The sequence below is a fragment of the Triticum urartu genome, chromosome 6A, assembly GCF_056163025.1.
Source record: "Triticum urartu cultivar PI428250 chromosome 6A, HENAU_Tu73, whole genome shotgun sequence".
NCBI lineage: Eukaryota > Viridiplantae > Streptophyta > Magnoliopsida > Poales > Poaceae > Triticum > Triticum urartu.
In genome coordinates this window covers 104,710,353-104,728,412 of record NC_141878.1, presented here as the reverse complement: position 1 = coordinate 104,728,412, position 18,060 = coordinate 104,710,353, and the positions used below count along the sequence as shown (strand labels likewise).

General features: G+C 43.5%; 1 protein-coding gene across 2 annotated transcripts; it reads left to right on the top strand.

Annotated features, from left to right (window-relative positions):
• The first annotated feature begins 390 nt into the window (after positions 1 to 390).
• NRPD1B (nuclear RNA polymerase D1B) lies at positions 391 to 17,362 on the top strand. 2 transcript variants are annotated; one of them, XM_087526824.1, is made up of 19 exons: positions 391 to 518; positions 2,172 to 2,262; positions 2,771 to 2,897; positions 3,006 to 3,121; positions 3,215 to 3,271; positions 3,856 to 4,029; positions 4,806 to 4,964; positions 5,057 to 5,212; positions 5,675 to 7,405; positions 7,500 to 7,675; positions 7,778 to 7,853; positions 7,943 to 8,070; positions 9,433 to 9,590; positions 11,490 to 11,764; positions 12,604 to 12,777; positions 12,851 to 12,991; positions 14,433 to 15,910; positions 16,026 to 16,134; positions 16,553 to 17,362. In XM_087526824.1, exons 2-19 carry the CDS (start codon positions 2,176 to 2,178, stop codon positions 17,102 to 17,104), a joined length of 5,874 nt encoding a protein of 1,957 aa, XP_087382950.1. In that variant the 5' UTR covers positions 391 to 518; positions 2,172 to 2,175; the 3' UTR covers positions 17,105 to 17,362. The 2 variants fall into 2 exon arrangements, with proteins under 2 accessions (XP_087382950.1, XP_087382949.1); XM_087526823.1 differs by lacking the exon at positions 391 to 518 and adding an exon at positions 1,361 to 1,579.
• The last annotated feature ends 698 nt before the right edge of the window (positions 17,363 to 18,060 follow it).

The window sequence follows — 18,060 nt, the reverse complement described above, 5'->3', positions numbered from 1 at the left end:
CGTTGCAATTGCTTCTCTTTTTTGGGGTTAAGCTTTTTCTTTGGCACCTCATCTCATGTTAGAAATCTAATTGTGAGTACCTTTTGATCTATTTTTATCAAAATTCGTATCATTTTACACCCAAGTCAACGCCACGAGTAGGTCAATGCCTCCATGGCAAGACTCTCGTAGGCGTCGGAGGAATCAAGGCTAGATCGGACGGCTACCATTTCCCGAAATATACAGAAGAGGCTATCACGCGGGGGACCGGTCGTGGAGCACACACAATATCATTTATTTATGCATCATTTTGGCGTTTAGAAAAGGCAAATCTCTATCACCCCTTTTCCCCCTCCGCTTGAGGGGTGATTAGGGCGAGTCTCGATCCTCGCCATTCACCATCGTTGGCTTTGAGGCCGTAGGGCCTCCTCCTTCTCATGCCTCTTCGGTGGTGTGAGGGGTGGGAACCCCGATACCTCGACGCTGGCCCGCCGATAGGTTAGGGTTAGGGTTTCGTGGCGGCGGCACCGGCCCAACGAGTAAGTTTCCTCGACCTTTCCTATCTTCGATGTCGTTTACGGCGCCCTCGATTGCTCCTGGGCTTAGATCCATACTGTCCTTTGTGGACGGAGATGATAGGGTTTGCAAGGCATGTCGGCGCGGTGGCGGTGGCGGCTTCCCTTTGTAGTTTGGTCCTCGGTACGTCCTCCGACGCCGTCGTGAGGCGCGCGAGGAATAATCTAGATCTGACACTTAGATCCGTGGCTATTCCAGTTGCGGCGGCTTCTACTTAAGGGCGCTCCGTCCGCGACCAACAACGACGTGCCGAGAAAGATGACGAACCTTCGACGCCATTCCTGGCGATTATCTCGGTGCTTTTTTTCCGTAAAATTACGCAAAGACCGATCAATATATTTTTTATTTCCTTGGTTGAAACAAGTAGTAAATTTCCTCCATTGCACAGCAACGAGGTCCATGATTTAGCAATTTCGAAACGCCTTTGACGATATGCTACTCCATAATTGCCATGAATATTTGCCAATGTTTGGGGGTGTAAATGTTTTTCGCTATCGCTAGAACTGAATCACTGCCACCGGTCAAGCCAGCCCGGCCCCCAACGGCGCGACCGAGCCGATCCGCACCGACGAGCCTACCCGCCGCCCCACCGACAGGTGGAACCCCTTCTCCCCTGCCCCACCGCCCAGCGAGGAGGGTCAGGTCGTGGGCGTGCAGCGGAGCCGCCGCGCGGGCACGGGCGCGGGCGGTGGTAACCTCACCTGCCACCTGCTCGCCTCTTCTCCCCCCATCTCTCTCTGTGCCTGCCGGAGGGGCGACTGCTCAGTCCCCACAGACACGCGGAACGGCACACCTCCACCTCCACTACCACCCCCCCCCCCCCTCCCGCACCCCCTCCCACAGTAAAAGCGCGTCCTCGGCCCCTCCTCGGCGTCTCCGGCCGCTCCGCCGCTGCTAACTCCTCCCATTCCCCTCTCTCCGGCCGCTCCGCCGCTCTAGGGTTTTAGGGCTGGTTCGGGGAAGGCGGGCGCCCCGGCGGCGACGACGACGACGGGGGGACGGCGCCGGCGAGGTGGAGCGTCTGGTAAGCGAGGGGAGTTTTTATTAATCTTGGACCGGGACTTCGATCCCGCCCCGTCGCCGCAATGCGGCCCGGATTCCGGCGATCGGGGGACTGGCCGGTGGGTCCCCCGGAATGCGGGTTCTTGGGTTTTGGGGGCGGGTTTTGGTCCGTTCATGCCGTTCGCGTCTCCGCGTCTGTATGGAGTGTGGTTTTCGCGGCGAGTTTTGGATTGCTTTTGGCAGGGAAAAAGTCGGGTCTTTTCGCGTCGTTCCTGTGAGTTTTGATGGTTCTTGCTTTCTTGGCAGGGAGAAAAAAAATTCCCCTTTCTTTTCGCGGTCAGTGTAGGGCGCCAGGACATACGGATGTCCCCGGGAGGATCGATTAGTCAGTTCGTTTTGGGTGCTGTGGGTTTCATCTCTGACGAAATTAGTCTTGGATTCATCTGTTTTGGATCTTTTTGGGGGCTTTTGGTTTCTGTTTTTCTTTGGGTTCTTTTTTCTTGGGGGCGTCTCTGGGCCTGCGCCTGGGGTTGTTGCTTATCGCTCATCTATTTATCTATCGATTCATTCTTTTAACTGTATATTATGTGACTGGTTTGTCCCTTCGGTTGCAGAGCGATGGAGGAGGAGGACCAATCGGCAGTGCTGGTCGCCGAAGGTGCCATCAAGAGCATAAAGCTTAGCCTATCCACTGAGGAGGAGATAGTACGTTCTTCTTCTTGATGAATTTACTATCGGATTTGCAGAGATGCATGCTCGACTAAAAAGACTGTCAACGTGATCTCTCAAGTTTGAGAGAGCTGCCTCTGTTTCATGAATATTTGATTGAAATCAGTAATTTTGATCGGTCTGCGAGGTTACTTTGGACAGTCGCAAAAAGTTCTCTGTATTTGCAAGATAAATGCCATGAGAACACCCTGCGGGCTATATGTTATAGATAATATTGAGTTCTGACATTTTCCTTTTTCCTTTTGGGGGATGACTGATACAGGGACATTGTTGTTCCATTAGCTAAGCTATATAAATGTCCATTCATGAACTGGATTACTTACTGTTACATGCTACTCCATCCATGTGTATCAAATGTTTGATTTTTTATGCAATCATTTAACGGCACAGTTTTTTTAATTTTTCATCACCGCTTTTGTTATATTATGGTGAGGAGTATTTGTTTTTTGAACATTACTAATGTGCAAAATTTTGTGTTCTGCAGTGTACCTACTCTATAAATGACTGTCCTGTTACTCATCCTAGTCAGCTTGGGAACCCTTTCCTTGGCTTACCACTGGAAACAGGCAAATGCGAGTCATGTGGTGCCACGGAAAACGGCAAATGCGAAGGTTCTAAAACTACTTCTCATTAGTTTTTCTTCATGCCCCAAACATTGTCCTTTAGCAGTCCAGGATCCCTTTTCTCTTGTTACTAATAAAATCAATATGACCTTCCAGGGCATTTCGGGTTCATTGAGCTGCCTGTACCTGTATATCACCCGTGTCATGTCAGTGAGCTTAGGCAACTACTGAGCATGGTATGTCTGAAGTGCCTTCGTATCAAGAAAGGAAAGGTATGTATTGGTCAAAACAGCTTAATCTTACCATGTTATTCTTCTATACCGATTTCCCTGTTTCGATCTAAATCTTGACATTTCATGTCTCAGGTTAAACAGAAGAATGGAAAGGAAAATGTGTCGGTAACGGCATGTCACTACTGTCGGGTACTTGTCAACCTTAATATATTCTTCTTACGCCTTGAATTTGATAGATGCCATACTTCAAGCAGTAGCCATTTATGCCAGTGTTTTGAATTTGACCTCACTCGTATTTAGTCCAAGTTATATAGGTAGCTGGTCTTTAACTTAACCAGAAGTCCGGTAGGAGAGAGCATATCCCACACCTCTTGTTTTATAGTGTTGGCTTGGTAACCTTGAGTATGATTGCGGGTTCTTCTTGTTCTTTTTTCTTTTTCAAATTGAAGTTATGCACATAGGTGCTAATTGATTGGGAAGTTCTTTTCTTTAGAGAAATGGAATGCCATAATAGTGTACTTGATTTAGTTTTATTTTGGTATGTGACATATTGTCACCAGAATTTACTGTACTCATAATTCCTCTAATGCTACCTATTCAGAATGCTACTGAAACTTGGAAGATATAACCAACAACCATGGCATCAGAGACTATCACCAGTGCCATTATTTTTATTTAAATCAGTGAATGGCTTCCTACTTTACAGCATGTCACTACGACAAGTGCGATCTGGATGAGTGTCAACTGATGTTTCTCATCTTTATTTCTTTTAGGGTCTCCCGGCACTATATTTGAAGGAAATCAAGACAGAAGATGGTGCATTTCGTTTAGAGTTGAGAGCACCCCCAAAGAAACATATGACAGAACGCTCTTGGGACTTCCTTGACAAATATGGGGGGTTTCACCATGGTGGAGCCTCTCACTGTAGGACATTGCTTCCAGTAGAGGTAATAATTTCACCTTGTTCTGTTTTCAAGATGTTATTGTAGCTTCTTTGGACAGTAAAGATCCAGATACACCCTTTAAGTTTGGGAAGAACTATGCTGTTTGAAACGTTCCGAAAAATCTCAAGAATAGGTGATGTGTGCACAAGAGGTACCGACATGTGAAATATATATTTGCCGGTACCTTTCTTTTTTTTTGTTTTTCTGGAGGAGTACCCTATATGGCCAAGGCGTTTGGAGATATGACCGTTGCATTTTGAGGGTATCTTGTACCCTTATCTCAAGTAGTACAACCCGCAGGAATTTCCCAGTACCTTTTGACGCAAGAACACAAATCGCTGATGGGGGCTGCGGATTGTACTAGATCGGACGTCTGAGAAGTGTCGCTGGATAAGACTAGCTGGTGCACATGCCCAGATAGATGTTCTGTTTTTCTGTTTACATATTTACCAGATGAACTACATTTTCTCCCTGTCTTTCCACGTGTGAGGAGCTTTCATCCCTTGATAAGGTCAATTACCTTCGAATGATACGTAGGGTGGTATATTCCGGAATGCATTTCTATACAATTACAATCTGTAGGGTGGTATATCCTGGAATGTTAATCTCATGAGTGACATCCATTCTTTACCCCCCAAAACATGGTAATGCCTAAAGTAAGGATCACAGTACCTGAGGCCCAAGGGCTAACAATTACTTGTCCCTTGATTATTTTTTACTGAGTTACCAGTGTTTTTGTATCCAGCAACCTACTATCTCATTCCTGTATTATTTGCCAGGCTTTTAATATATTAAAGAAGATTCCGGATGACACGAAAAAAAAGCTAGCTGCACGGGGATTCATTGCTCAGCCTGGATATGTGATGAAATATCTTCCAGTACCACCTAACTGCCTCTATATTCCAGAATTCACAGATGGGCAGAGCATCATGTCCTATGTGAGTTTTCTTCTGTGCATTTCCTGGATCTTTGTAATTTACTGACTGGTTTATACCTACAATATCCCATATTATTTTGCTTTTTGTTTCAGGACATCTCTATATCTTTGTTGAAAAAGATACTTCAAAAGATAGAGCAAATAAAAAAATCAAGATCTGGTTCCCCAAACTTTGAGTCACATGATTCTGAATCAGCTGATCTGCAACATTCTATTGGCCAATATATACAGCTCAGGGGAACTACAAAGGTATGTGTCATGATTTTGAAGCAAATTATCTAATTATTCATATTTAGATGGTGCATGAATTTTCAGTCAGACTGTTCAAGTTTGCTTCTAAATCATCACCTAGTTAAAAGTTACAGGATTACAATTGGTTCTATGAACAGCATGAATTCTTTTGTGTATTTGACAAAAAGTTAGGAATCTTCACGATATGATTGTGTCTATCCTCTTCTGAGTGTTAGCAAATTTCGACTTCCCATAGAATCATACCGAAGAGCTTTCTGGGCACTTGACCACATATTTTTTATCCATCACCATTAGAGAACTCTGGCACCTTCGCAGTATTCTTGGTGTGCTGATGAAAGAACCATCTCCTAGTGCTTGTTTATCAGAGCCATTTGCATTTATTTTCTGACCAGATTCATTTATGTCTAGTTTAATCGTGCTTCTTTTGATTCATGGAAACTCGACTCTTTTGTTTTGAAGGGTCCTCAAGACGCAAAGAGATTTGCAGTTAGCACAGATTCATCTCATTTGTCAACAAAACAATGGCTCGAAAAGATGAGAACACTTTTTATCAGCAAAGGATCAGGATTTTCATCACGCAGTGTACTTACTGGAGACCCGTATATTGGAGCAGATGTAGTTGGACTGCCTTCTGAAGTGGCAAAAAGAATTACTTTTGAAGAACAGGTTACAGATATCAACATAAATAGATTGCAAGAGGTTGTTGACAAGGGGTTGTGTTTGACTTATAGAGATGGTCAAACAACATATGCAATCACTGTAGGATCAAAAGGATATACCACTCTTAAAGTGGGTCAAACGATCAGTAGAAGAATTGTTGATGGTGATGTTGTGTTCCTTAACAGGCCACCTAGTACTCACAAGCATTCTCTCCAGGCATTTACTGTATACATCCACGATGATCATACTGTCAAAATCAACCCCCTTATATGCTCTCCTCTTGCAGCAGATTTTGATGGTGATTGTGTGCATATTTATTATCCTCAGTCACTTGCTGCTAAAGCGGAAGCATTGGAACTTTTCAGCGTGGAGAAGCAACTGACTAATTCACACAACGGAAAAGTAAATCTCCAGCTAGCGAATGACAGCTTGCTTGCTCTGAAGCACATGTCTTCTAGAACCATGTTAAGCAAAGAATCAGCAAACCAGCTGGCAATGCTCCTGTCGCTTTCTCTTCCTCCCCCTGCTGTGGTCAAGTCTAAGCCATGCTGGACAATCGCACAAATAATGCAAAGTGCGTTGCCAGCAGAATTGACATGTGAAGGGGATAGATTCCTAGTTAGGGACAGCACTGTCATAAGACTGGATATTGACAAAGAATCCGTTCAGGCCTCGTTTTCGGACTTGGTGTCCTCCATTCTTGCTGTCAAGGGACCAGGAGATGCGCTCAAGTTTTTGAATGCGCTGCAACCCCTTCTGATGGAATTCTTGCTTCTGGATGGCTTTAGTGTAAGCCTGCAAGATTTTAGTGTACCCAAGCCTTTGTTGGAAGAAGCACAGGAGTGTATTAAAAAGCAGTCTCTTGTACTGGAGCAGTCAAGGTGCTCGAGTAGCCAGTCTGTGGAAACAAGAGTTGACAACAATCTGAAGGACGTCAAACAACAAATTGCAGATTTTGTCGTGAAATCCTCTCGTCTTGGTCTTCTCATTGACCCAAAGAGTGACTCTTCAGTGTCAAAAGTTGTTCAACAGCTTGCTTTTGTTGGTCCGCAGCTCTACCGCGAGGGGAAGTTCTATTCAAGGTGTCTGGTGGACGATTGCTTCTCAAGTTTTGTCAATAGACACCCACCGATTGAAGATGGAGTTCAACACCCACCAGAGGCGTATGGTCTTGTGCGAAGTGCATATTTTCATGGTCTCAATCCTTATGAGGAGCTAGTACATTCTATATGTACAAGAGAAACTATTGTCCGCTCCTCAAGAGGGTTGACAGAACCAGGAACTCTGTTCAAGAGTCTAATGGCCATCTTGCGAGACGTAGTTATATGCTATGATGGAACTGTGAGAAACATCTGCAGCAATTCAATCATGCAGCTGAAGTACAAAGAAGAAGATGACACAGATTTTCCAAGTGCTATAGCTCCTGGAGAACCGGTGGGTGTCTTAGCTGCCACTGCTATCTCCAACCCCGCTTATAAGGCTGTCTTGGACTCTTCTCAGAGTAATAATACTTCATGGGAGTTGATGAAGGTAACTATGTTGTAAACTAATGTAATCACTATCATATGCATCGGTATCTCAAGCTATGTTGTACCTACTGTTTAACATTTTCTTAAACCAACAGGAAATACTTAAGACAAAAGTTAGCTATAAAAATGATGCGAAGGATCGAAAAGTTATCCTGTTCCTGAATGACTGCTCTTGCCCCAAGAAATTTTGCAAAGAGAAGGCTGCTATTGCAGTGCAGGGTTGCCTAAAGAGAGTCACACTAGAGGATTGTGCCACTGACATCTGCATCGAGTATGTATTTTCATGCCGTCATTCTAGTTACTTCTATACATTCTTTTTAGTATTTGTTGTCATTTGCGCCAAATAGCACGGATATGACATCTGCATTTCCAGGTATAAGAAACAAGTTAGTTTAGATGCAATTTCAGAAGCCACGCCAGCATTTGTTGGCCATATTCATCTTGAAAAGGTATTGTGATGTTTTTTTAGCTTTTCACATACAGGCTGTGTTTTTATAAGTATATATGATGCATATGAATATGTATGCATTTCTTGCAGGCACATTTAGAAAAGATAAACGTTAGCACTGATGAGATTCTTCAGAAATGCCAAGAAGTTTCTGGGAAACATGCCAATAAGAAAGGAACTCTTGGTCACCTGTTTAAAAAGATTACTTTCTCTACTTGGTAAACTTTTTATTCTCTACTCTGCATTGGGTTTTCTGTTACATCTTAGATACCATGGCTATTGCTCAGGACTGAGGTAGGCCTCATTTTAGCTGGTAGTAGTTACTGGATGCTGGTGACATGCTAATTTTGCTTCAGGGTATTGTATACTTGTGTTGTCTTTGATCAAGATGGGTAATGCCTAATATCTCAACATGAAAACTGAATTCTTAATGTTGTCTGTAAATGTTTCCTTCATGTTTTTATACATAGATTCTTTAACATGCTCTCTCACATGCATGTGTACTGTGTTGTAAACACATGCTGTGAATACCTTAGATGAAGACAAGATGTGGAAGATTATGTTAGGAAGTGAAGTGTTTCGGGATAGGGCGTTACGTCGATGACAAGGGGGAAATAAAAAATCTAACCACCGATTCGGCATCCCAGGATTAAAATTGTCACCTGTGTGTGGGCTAGTGAGATTGACCTATCTGATAAATAACCAACTCAGAATGAAATACTGAGGCGGCGAGTGAGAAGATGGCTAACCTCAATTGTAGCCATATGCACTCTTTGCGACCAAAATATCTTCACTCCATTGAAGTAGTATAGCTGTAACAAAAAAGAAGGGGAAAGGTCGATTCTGTAATGATGAAAATATTTTCCTACTGGATGATGATACTTCATATTCCGCCCAACTGCAAATAATGAAACCTTTTTAGCTGTATGCACAAGAATCAAGTTACACACAAAATGATTTTCTTTCACACGAAATTACTTTACTGCCCTTCAGTGATTCCTACACAAGCTAGCCCTTTCTCTTACATAATCAATTCACTGTTGCTGTTTAAATGTTAATTCCAACCCCTAAACATGACACCAAGGGTATAATAAAGGAGTAATCATTGCCAGTTATAGAATGACTTTATATGGAGAAGTCTAAATGGCTGCATGGACTTATTTGTGATCAGAGGGTTAACTTTGTATTTTCTGCACGTTCTTAGTTTAACATGAGGTTATCTGCTCTATAGCAATGATACTAAAACATGCTTAAGTATGTTAGAAATTTTGTATTTTCTTGTTGTTGCACTATATCCATCGTCTATTTGCTTCCTAGTCAATGCCCAAATCTGTTTTTAGTTATTCATACCAATGAACTGGCACCCTGCACCCGTGTGACTGAAGCTTAATCCATTAATGTCATAATGGGGATTTGTCTTGACACAAGGAGCTTCAGTACATTATCAATTGGGAACCACCTCTTTGTTATGTACTATTCAGTGTTACCACACTTTTGTCTGTTTAACGCGACATAATCTGTGATTGCTGATATTATTAAGGTTGATCTGATGGATATTTTTTCCTCCTTAATCTTGGCAGTGAATGTTCATTTGCGCAGAAGCCGGGTGATGGGAAGGTTCCATGTTTGCAGTTCTCTTTTTCTGAGGACATCCCTATGTTATCTGATTCCGTTGAGAAAGCAGTGAATGTGTTAGCTGATTCTCTCTGTGGTGTGCTTCTGGAGATAATCATAAAAGGTACTGTTAGCTGCAGAAACTAGTCAGCCATGGAAATTTCATTCATTGCATATTCTTAAATTACAGTCTTTTGTTAAAAATAAATTGGTTTCTCCTATCTTACTGGATGAAAGATCTGATGTACTGCACTTTGATTTGTCAACACCTGTCGTATATATATCATGCGTATAGTCGGTAGTCGCCTATTACTGTGTTCTTGGATGAGGCTATTGTTTTCAGTGGACTGGTGGTAGGGCATTCTGAGTTCCTGTGTTTAAGATGCTTAGGGCCAGGTACTGAACTCTGAACACACTTAGGAACCAAAACAGTAAATTTGTGACTAATGTTTTCAAGTGTCTACTCCTTTTGGGTGTCCTCACATGCCTTATTTAGGTGGCCTTTGTTTGGGCTGCAGCTAGTGATTCTAGATTCTAGGCCTTCCAAAATCAAAATCTGAAACAAACACATCAGATTCCTATTGAGCTTCGTAGAATCAATTCTAAAAAATGAACTACCAGACGGGTGAATCCGTAAGCTGCAATTTTGGTGATTCTGCCGATTCTGCAGCTTCCCACAAAAGAAAACGATTCGTCCTGAGCCGTTGCCCCTATTTGCAGTCCAAATTACAACCAAACTGCCACCGCAACCTTATCCAAGCGAACTGTCCCAGCAACTAGTCTCTCCTGCCGCCGCCGCTCTCACCCCACCCACGGTCGTTGCTCGCCCCGTCCTCCTCCCATCTCTTCCGTCCGATCCCGCTACGGACCGCCGCTGCTGGCTCACGCCCCCATCCTCCCGCTGAAAGCACGAGGGGGCAGAGGCGGAGCTTAGTTGAAACAAAACATGGCCGTGGCCCGCCCAATCCACGACCAAAACAGTGAATAATGAAGGCAAAAGTTGGGTCATGTGGGAGAAAAACAATGCGTTCCTTCAGCTTGGCCCGCCCAACAAAAATTGTGTAGCTCCGCTACTGCGAGGGGTCCATCCCGAGATGGTCTGGCCGGACGTCACCCCGTTGGGCCGAGCATCTGCTGACCATGGACGCCGGCCTCCCACAGGGACTCACCAGTCGTCGTCTCCTGTGGCGCCCATGGGTTCCTGCTGTGCGTCCGCCTCCCACGATCTCTGTTGCTACTCCCTGCGTGGACTTTTACCTGGGATAGCACGAGGCGGGGAAAGCACGGCCGTGGCAATGCTTGCTGAAGCCATACGTGTGCAGGTGCCTTTCATTTGCATGATCTTGTGAGAAGAATATGAGATCAGTTAATTTGCACCTAACTAGTATACTTGGAAAAACAGCTAATTTGCACTGAATCAGCATATAAACGTCATGCTCAGCATTCAGGGACATTACTGACATTTCACAACCCTTGCAGTTCCTAGAACTATCCAACAGCAGGTAAACAACAACCAGCTTCTGATTCTCAGGAATCCACAACCACAACTGATTTTCAGGAATCCACAGCCAAAGTGATTCTCAGGAATCTGTAGCCCAAACAAAGGGGGCCTTATACCTGCATACTTTGATGATGAATACATATCCTTTTATGCAATAGATGCATGCCATTCAGCTGAGATTTTATAATCGATATTTTCCTTGAAAAAAATGCAAATTTGTCAGTGCAACAATACAACAGATTTGCCAACTAGTTGACATGCAAACGGATGATTGCTGTCTGGGCCTACAGAATAATAGCATGTGTCATGTGGCAATTTGCTGTTCCATTTCATTTTCTGGTCCACTGATTTTTTTGTTGCAATGTTATGCGTAAGAAATTAATGTATATATACTCAACTATCTTTTTCTCCAAGGGGACATTAAAGATTTTATTTAACAATTTTGGTGGTGTTCTACCAGCTTCTTCTCTTAAGTGTGCGAAGGATTCTCCGCTCAAGTTTTTTTTCCCATTTGCTCTGCAGGTGATCCTCGAGTTCAAGAGGCTAAAATTACGTGGGTTGGGTCTGATGCAACGTCTTGGGTTAAACATACAAAGAAGATATCAAAGGGTGAGCCTGCAGTAGAAATTATTGTTGAGAAAAAGGAAGCTATGCAGAATGGTGATGCATGGAGAATTGCCATGGATGCATGTATACCAGTCATGAACCTCATTGACACACAAAGGTCAATACCTTATGGTATTCAGCAAGTGCGAGAACTTCTTGGCATATCATGCTCCTTTGATCAAGTTGTTCAGGTTAGCCTTGCATTTATTTGCAAAAGCTTGAGAGTTTTTTTTTTGTAAAAACTGAAGTGACAAAGGTTTCAAATACTTGGTAGGAGTCCTGTTTTTTTCCTTAACTTAGGATGATCTTTGCAAAATAATCTTTTTTTCCGAACACAAGTTTGACTGTACCTGTACCACTGGGACTAGCTAAAGTTATTTGGTTTGTTAAATATGGTTTTCCTGTAAATACTGTACTGAAGCTTCGGTAAATATATTAATAAATCAAAGCAAGATTTGGTTTTGGTAAATACCAAACTAATCAAAGTTGATGTAAATTAAAAAATGAGGCATACTTTTAGGAAACATGTAATGTCTGGGTTAAGAGAGAGGGAGGGAGGGGAGTAGGAGAGAGATTGAAGGCAAGGTAGAGAGCTCCGCTGTGGTGTTTTGGTGGGTGGCTAGGCGGCGTGAGTGGCTCTGCCTGTTGGAGAATTTTGCTGTGAGAGGAGTTCGGCAATTGGTTAGAATTTTCTATTTTTATACCAAACTAACCGAGGCCATATGGTTTTCGATTTTCATGCATACCATAAACCAAAACCATACTAAGTTGATGGTTTGGTTCTGTTTTTTGGGTTCAGTTTCGATACTGACATATCGTAAATTTGTCGTTCATTTAAATCTGACATGTATTGCTGCCTAGCGATTTACCTTTCATCCTGCTTGACTCAAGTGTTGTAATATTTATTATGAAAAGCGATTTTGCTACAACTGTTTTGCGGCTGTTGATTTGTGCCGCACCTGTTGTCAACTTCTATCTTTATTTATGCCCTATTTCATTAGATATTTTTCTTGCTTGATCTTTTGTGCAGCGCCTTTCGAAAACCATGAAGACGGTTGCTAAAGGAATTCTGAAGGACCATTTGGTTCTTGTGGCAAACAGCATGACATGCACTGGGAACTTGAATGGGTTCCACAATGGTGGTTACAGGGCGACCTTTCGTTCATTAAAAGTTCAAGTACCTTTTACAGAGGCCACCTTGCTTGTAAGTTCATTTTGAGATTTCCTGATTTGTTTTATCACCACATGCACTATGCTGATTTCCTGATCTTCTGTAGACCCCTATGAAATGCTTCGAGAAGGCTGCCGAGAAATGCCATTCTGATTCATTGGGTTCTGTGGTCTCATCCTGTTCGTGGGGCAAGCATGCAGCACTTGGTACTGGGTCATCTTTTCAGATTCTTTGGAACGAAAATCAGGTAAGCTAGTTTTTCAACCCACTGGAGCTTACGATTCATATCAGTAATCGAGCTTGAGTCAATATTTAGTGGGGGTAAAAAGGTCTTCAGATGGTAGGGCCAATCAAACTATTTTCTTTCTTACTACAAAGATAATAATTTGAATGTTGCTATAAAGCCGTTCCACTGCATGATCCAACCATGTGAAATTACACTTCAATATTTTAACTAGTGGAGTGGCCTGTGCATTTGCACGGCTAGATTGACTACATATTGTAATATTTTAAAATTTCACAGTCTACTGCAGAGTGCAGAGGTGACCGACGCATTTGTCACTTGCCTTATTGCACTTGTGTTTTTTATGTACTGCAATTACATACCTCCATATGCTTATATGCATGCGCATCTTACTCCTATTAATTGACTTATTGTTTCTCCATCTGAAGCAATGTAATTATTGATATCTTTACAAAACTACAAAAGGTGCTAGAACTTTTTCGCATCCCTGATATTCAACGCCAAAAGCTGACCACTTAAGAAAAAAGGCCAGCAATGTAAATTTTTGGATTATTACCTTTGGCGCTGTGAGGTCAGAGTGCAAATAATTGGAGCATGTGATAGGCTAGCAAATGCTTTGTTTTCTCTTTTGTGGCATGCATGTCAATAGGTGCTTTGTTTAATGAACACTATTTTCAATATGGTTGGGTTGTGCTCATCTATGAGGCAAAGGCTGAAAGCAATTAAATTCTTCTGTTTTCTAGGAAAGCAAATCAATAAATGCATATACTACATCACTAATTCTGCAGTAAGTCTTGTTGTGTTGGGGAGTCCTTGTTGTGTGCATGTATTATTCTCTTATCTGACTCATGGTTGATGCATACTGATGACCAGTGACCTTGTCGCTGATGCATGCTAGAGACCTTCTCGAGTATGCATGCATGGTTGCCTCTATCCCCATGGCATGATCATATGTCCATGGCAATGAGCTGTGTTGTCGCTGATGCATGGTCTATTGTAAAATATGCTAAACCGATATTTTATGTATTGCTGTAATTGTAAGTTTGTAACCTTGGGCTAAACATAGTTCTTGAGGATCTTTCTTATTGCAATCCTGCCACAACTTTCTACTTGTGAGAAACCATCTAGCATATAGACACCAAGATTTCTTTAAATCTCAGCCGTTCTTCTTTGCTTTTTAAATCTTGCCTGTTCATTTTCTATCGTTTAGACACTATTATGAAGATCTAATGGATGTGATCTGTTTAGGTACTATTATGTAGATCTATTGGGTACAATCTGTTTAGGTACGGTTATGTAAATCTAACAGTTGTGATGTACTAATAAATAGATGGTCCACCAGATCAATGGCTCGATGTTTTACTTTTTTTGTTGTAGTTTCTAGTCTATGTCTATTTTTGACACTCTGCTTCTAGTATATAAATAACATATTTGATCATCGCAGCTGAAAAGCAACAAGGAATACGGTGATGGCCTGTATGATTTCCTGGCCTTGGTGAGGACTGACCAAGAAAAGGCTACTTACACATTCTTGGATGATGTGGACTACCTTGTTGAAGACAACGCAATGGATGATATTTGCTTATCACCGGAAATGGATGGGATCCATGGTATGCCCACTTTTGAAGATGATCCTGAACAGCAAAATACTGAGAAGGACAGCTCATGGGAAAATGGCACAACGGCGGGTGCAAGCTGGGAACAAAATGCAAATGCTGGGAATGATTCTGGTAACTGGGGAGGAGGCTCAACAGTGGAGAATGATTCCACTGATTGGGCAGGCTGGGGCACTGGACCTGCAAATGACAAAAAGATTGTATCCGGAGAACCAGCTGAACCCGACACTTGGGCTGACCAGGGTGCTAAAAAGGATACGGAAGGAGGCTGGAATAATGCAGCTGCAGCTGGTGACACAGGAGCTGCAAAACCAGCAGAGCAAGACAAGTCATGTTGGAATGCGCCCCCAGCAGTGGAGAATGATTCCTCTGGTTGGGGAGGGTGGGGCACTGGAAACGCAAAGGACAAAAATATTGCATCTGAAGGATCAGCTGAAGTCGATACTTGGGCCGATCAGAGTGGTAAAAGGGATACTGATGGAGGTGGTGCTAGCTGGGACAAAATGAAAGTGAAGGATCACAATATGCAGCAAGACCAATGGGGTCATGTGCCAACCCAGAATGTTGATGCACAGGATGATCCATGGGGGAGTGTAGCAGGTGTGGCTCAACCTTCTACCGCAAAGCATATTGATGCACAGAATGATTCCTGGGGGAGCATGGCAGCGAAAGCTCAAACTTATGCAAGGGATGATTCCTGGGGAAGTGTGGCAGCTAAAACTTCCACTGCAGAGCCTATGGACACAAAGAATGATTCCTGGGGAAGTGTGGCAGCTAAAGCTTCTATCACAGAGCCTATGGACGCAGGGAATGGTTCCTGGGGGAGTGTGGCAGCGAAGGCTCAGACTTCTACTGCACAGCAGGAGTCCTGGGGTAATGTGTCTGCTTCACCATCAGATAATGCGTGGGGTGCTGCTCCAGTTTCCCAGGGACCTGATAACTCGGATGCAAAGCAGCCAGATTCTTGGGATGGTTGGGGTTCTGCTGCTCCAGTTTCCCAGGGAGATAGTTCAGATGCAAAGCAGCCAGATTCTTGGGATGGCTGGGGTTCTGCTCAAGCCGATGACTCGAGTACTGATAAATGGAAGACCAATGCTTCTGGCAACAACAAAGGCTGGAAAGCAGATGGATGGGAGGCCAAAGAAAACCGGAGGGACCAAAGAGACAATCCAGGCAGGCCCCCAATGAGACCTCCTGTTGAGAGGCCACCAAGACCACGGTACGAACTGCCAGCTGAGGCGAAAAAGGTTCTACAAGAAATTGAACCCATTGTAACAATGGTCAGAAAGATCTTCCGTGAATCAAGGTAAATCATCTCACAGTTTACTTGTTTGCTTTGTGTGCTTCATGGTTGCCAAACAGTTATTTTGTTTATACCATCTTAAATATATTTGTTTTTGCCATTATCTTAAATGTTGCAGTGATGGCATAAGGCTTCCCCTGGAGGATGAAAAGTTTATCATAGAAAAAGTTCTGGAGCACCACCCTGAAAAGGAAAAGAAGGTGTCTGGTGAAATTGATCATATAATGGTATGGATTCTTGTGCTACCTTTTGCCTTCTATATATATATTTTTAGTTAAACACCTTTAGCTTTATTCTGAAGACTTAAATCCCTGAGTTGTTGAGATGAGCTGCTCCATCTCTCTAAAAACTTGGCCACCTGCTGACTGCACTTGCCTGCTTGCCACAAAATAACTACCACCTGACAGTCTGTTTTTGGCACCACTCGCTGATAGCCCTTCTCAATGGCTAGCATTAAGCCATGAGTTTCTGCAGTTGTTGGATCAACAATTCCTTAGTATTTCGTTTCAAGCAGCCAAGAGTTGTCCTTCAGCATTCTGAGCTACTGTCCCGATCTGGCAGCTCAACCCTGAGATGGAATGTGTTATTGTCTGACGCATCATAATAAAACATGCAAGATCTTAACGGCCTCGTTTGATTTCGCAGGTCAACAAGCACCACGTTTTCCAGGACAGCCGGTGCTTTTACGTGGTGTCATCAGATGGGACCCAAACAGACTTCTCATACATCAAGTGCATGGACAACTACGTGAGGAAGAACCACGAGGAGCATGCCGAGCTCATCTGTGAGATGCACTTCAAGAAGCGCAACCGTGATCGACCACCAACGGTCGACGGAGGCGCGGCACCAGCCACTGAAGCCGGGGCGTCTCAGCCGGCTCCAGGCGAGGACTTGGAAGCCGCTCTGCCAGGCCCGCCGCCAGGAACTCCACCTCCGTCTGCGATCACCCAGCAGGAGACTCCAGCTTCTCCGGCTGCGGCTCCAGAAGATGATCTGCCTCTGCCTCCTCCCCCTCCACTGACCCAGCATGAGGAGGATGGAACGCCAGAAGATGATCTGCCTCTGCCTCCTCCTCCACTGCCCCAGCAGGAGGCTGGAGCGCCAGGTTCAGCGCCAGAGGCAGGAGCCGTCGATGACAAGTGGGCAGGAGGTGGCGATGACAAGTGGGCGGGAGGCCCGGATGACAAGTGGGTCTAGTGGTTGCTTAGGGCGTGGAACTGAACTGAACTGAACTGGTTGTACATAGATGCTCGTAGCGTTCCCTGCTGAAAAACCTTTCTGCTTGCCCTGACAGACTTGATGTAGAGGGGTGGTGGCGGTAGCCGTTGTTAGACCTGATGATGGGCTGCGTTTCCTGTCGTATGCGATGCGTCTTCTGGATGAACCCTGTAAATTCTGGGAGGTCGCCCCGTGTGCTGCCTATGGTAATCGCGACTAGTTTCGACCCTTGTTTGATCTCCTTGGTTTCTTGTTGGCGTGGTGTGTTTGTTTACTTCCTCCGTCTCTTTTTCTTTTGGATCGTAATATCTGGGGAATGTCTTCTCGGAGCGTTCTCCCCCGTGAACCCATGCCAAATAAAGTACAGTTGCCACGGCAATTTTGTAAGAATGGCTAAGTTCGGAGGTGAAAACTGCCTGAGCAGAAAAATGCCGTTCGTTCGATGGTGATTAGACGGCTTTGGAGGTGTTTCCTAGAACCTCCCTCTCAGAATATGTTCCCAGCTATCTTTTCCGTTTCTTTTTTACTTTGGCTTACAAGATTTTTCTTAAATTAAACTTTGTATTTTTTTATCAAATTTATATTAGAAAGTATCAACACCTATAATACTAAAAATATATGCAAAATTGATTCCATGATGCATCTGATGATGTTGATATGATCTTGTAAATGTTCATATTTTTTTCTTCTATAATCTGGTTAAAATTTGAAATTTGATTCAAGGCAACTTATATTCTGAATAAAAAGAAACAGGAAAATATTGTCCGTTAATGCTTGCAAATGAGATTTGTGTTACACTATGGCCCAAGAGAAAGTTTTCTCTCAGAAATGAGTTAACCAGTGTGTCTTGTACTCCCTCCTTCCCTGAATAGATGGAGTATAGTTCCGTTAAAAAGTCAACTGTTTCTAAGTTTGATCAAACATATATATAGAAG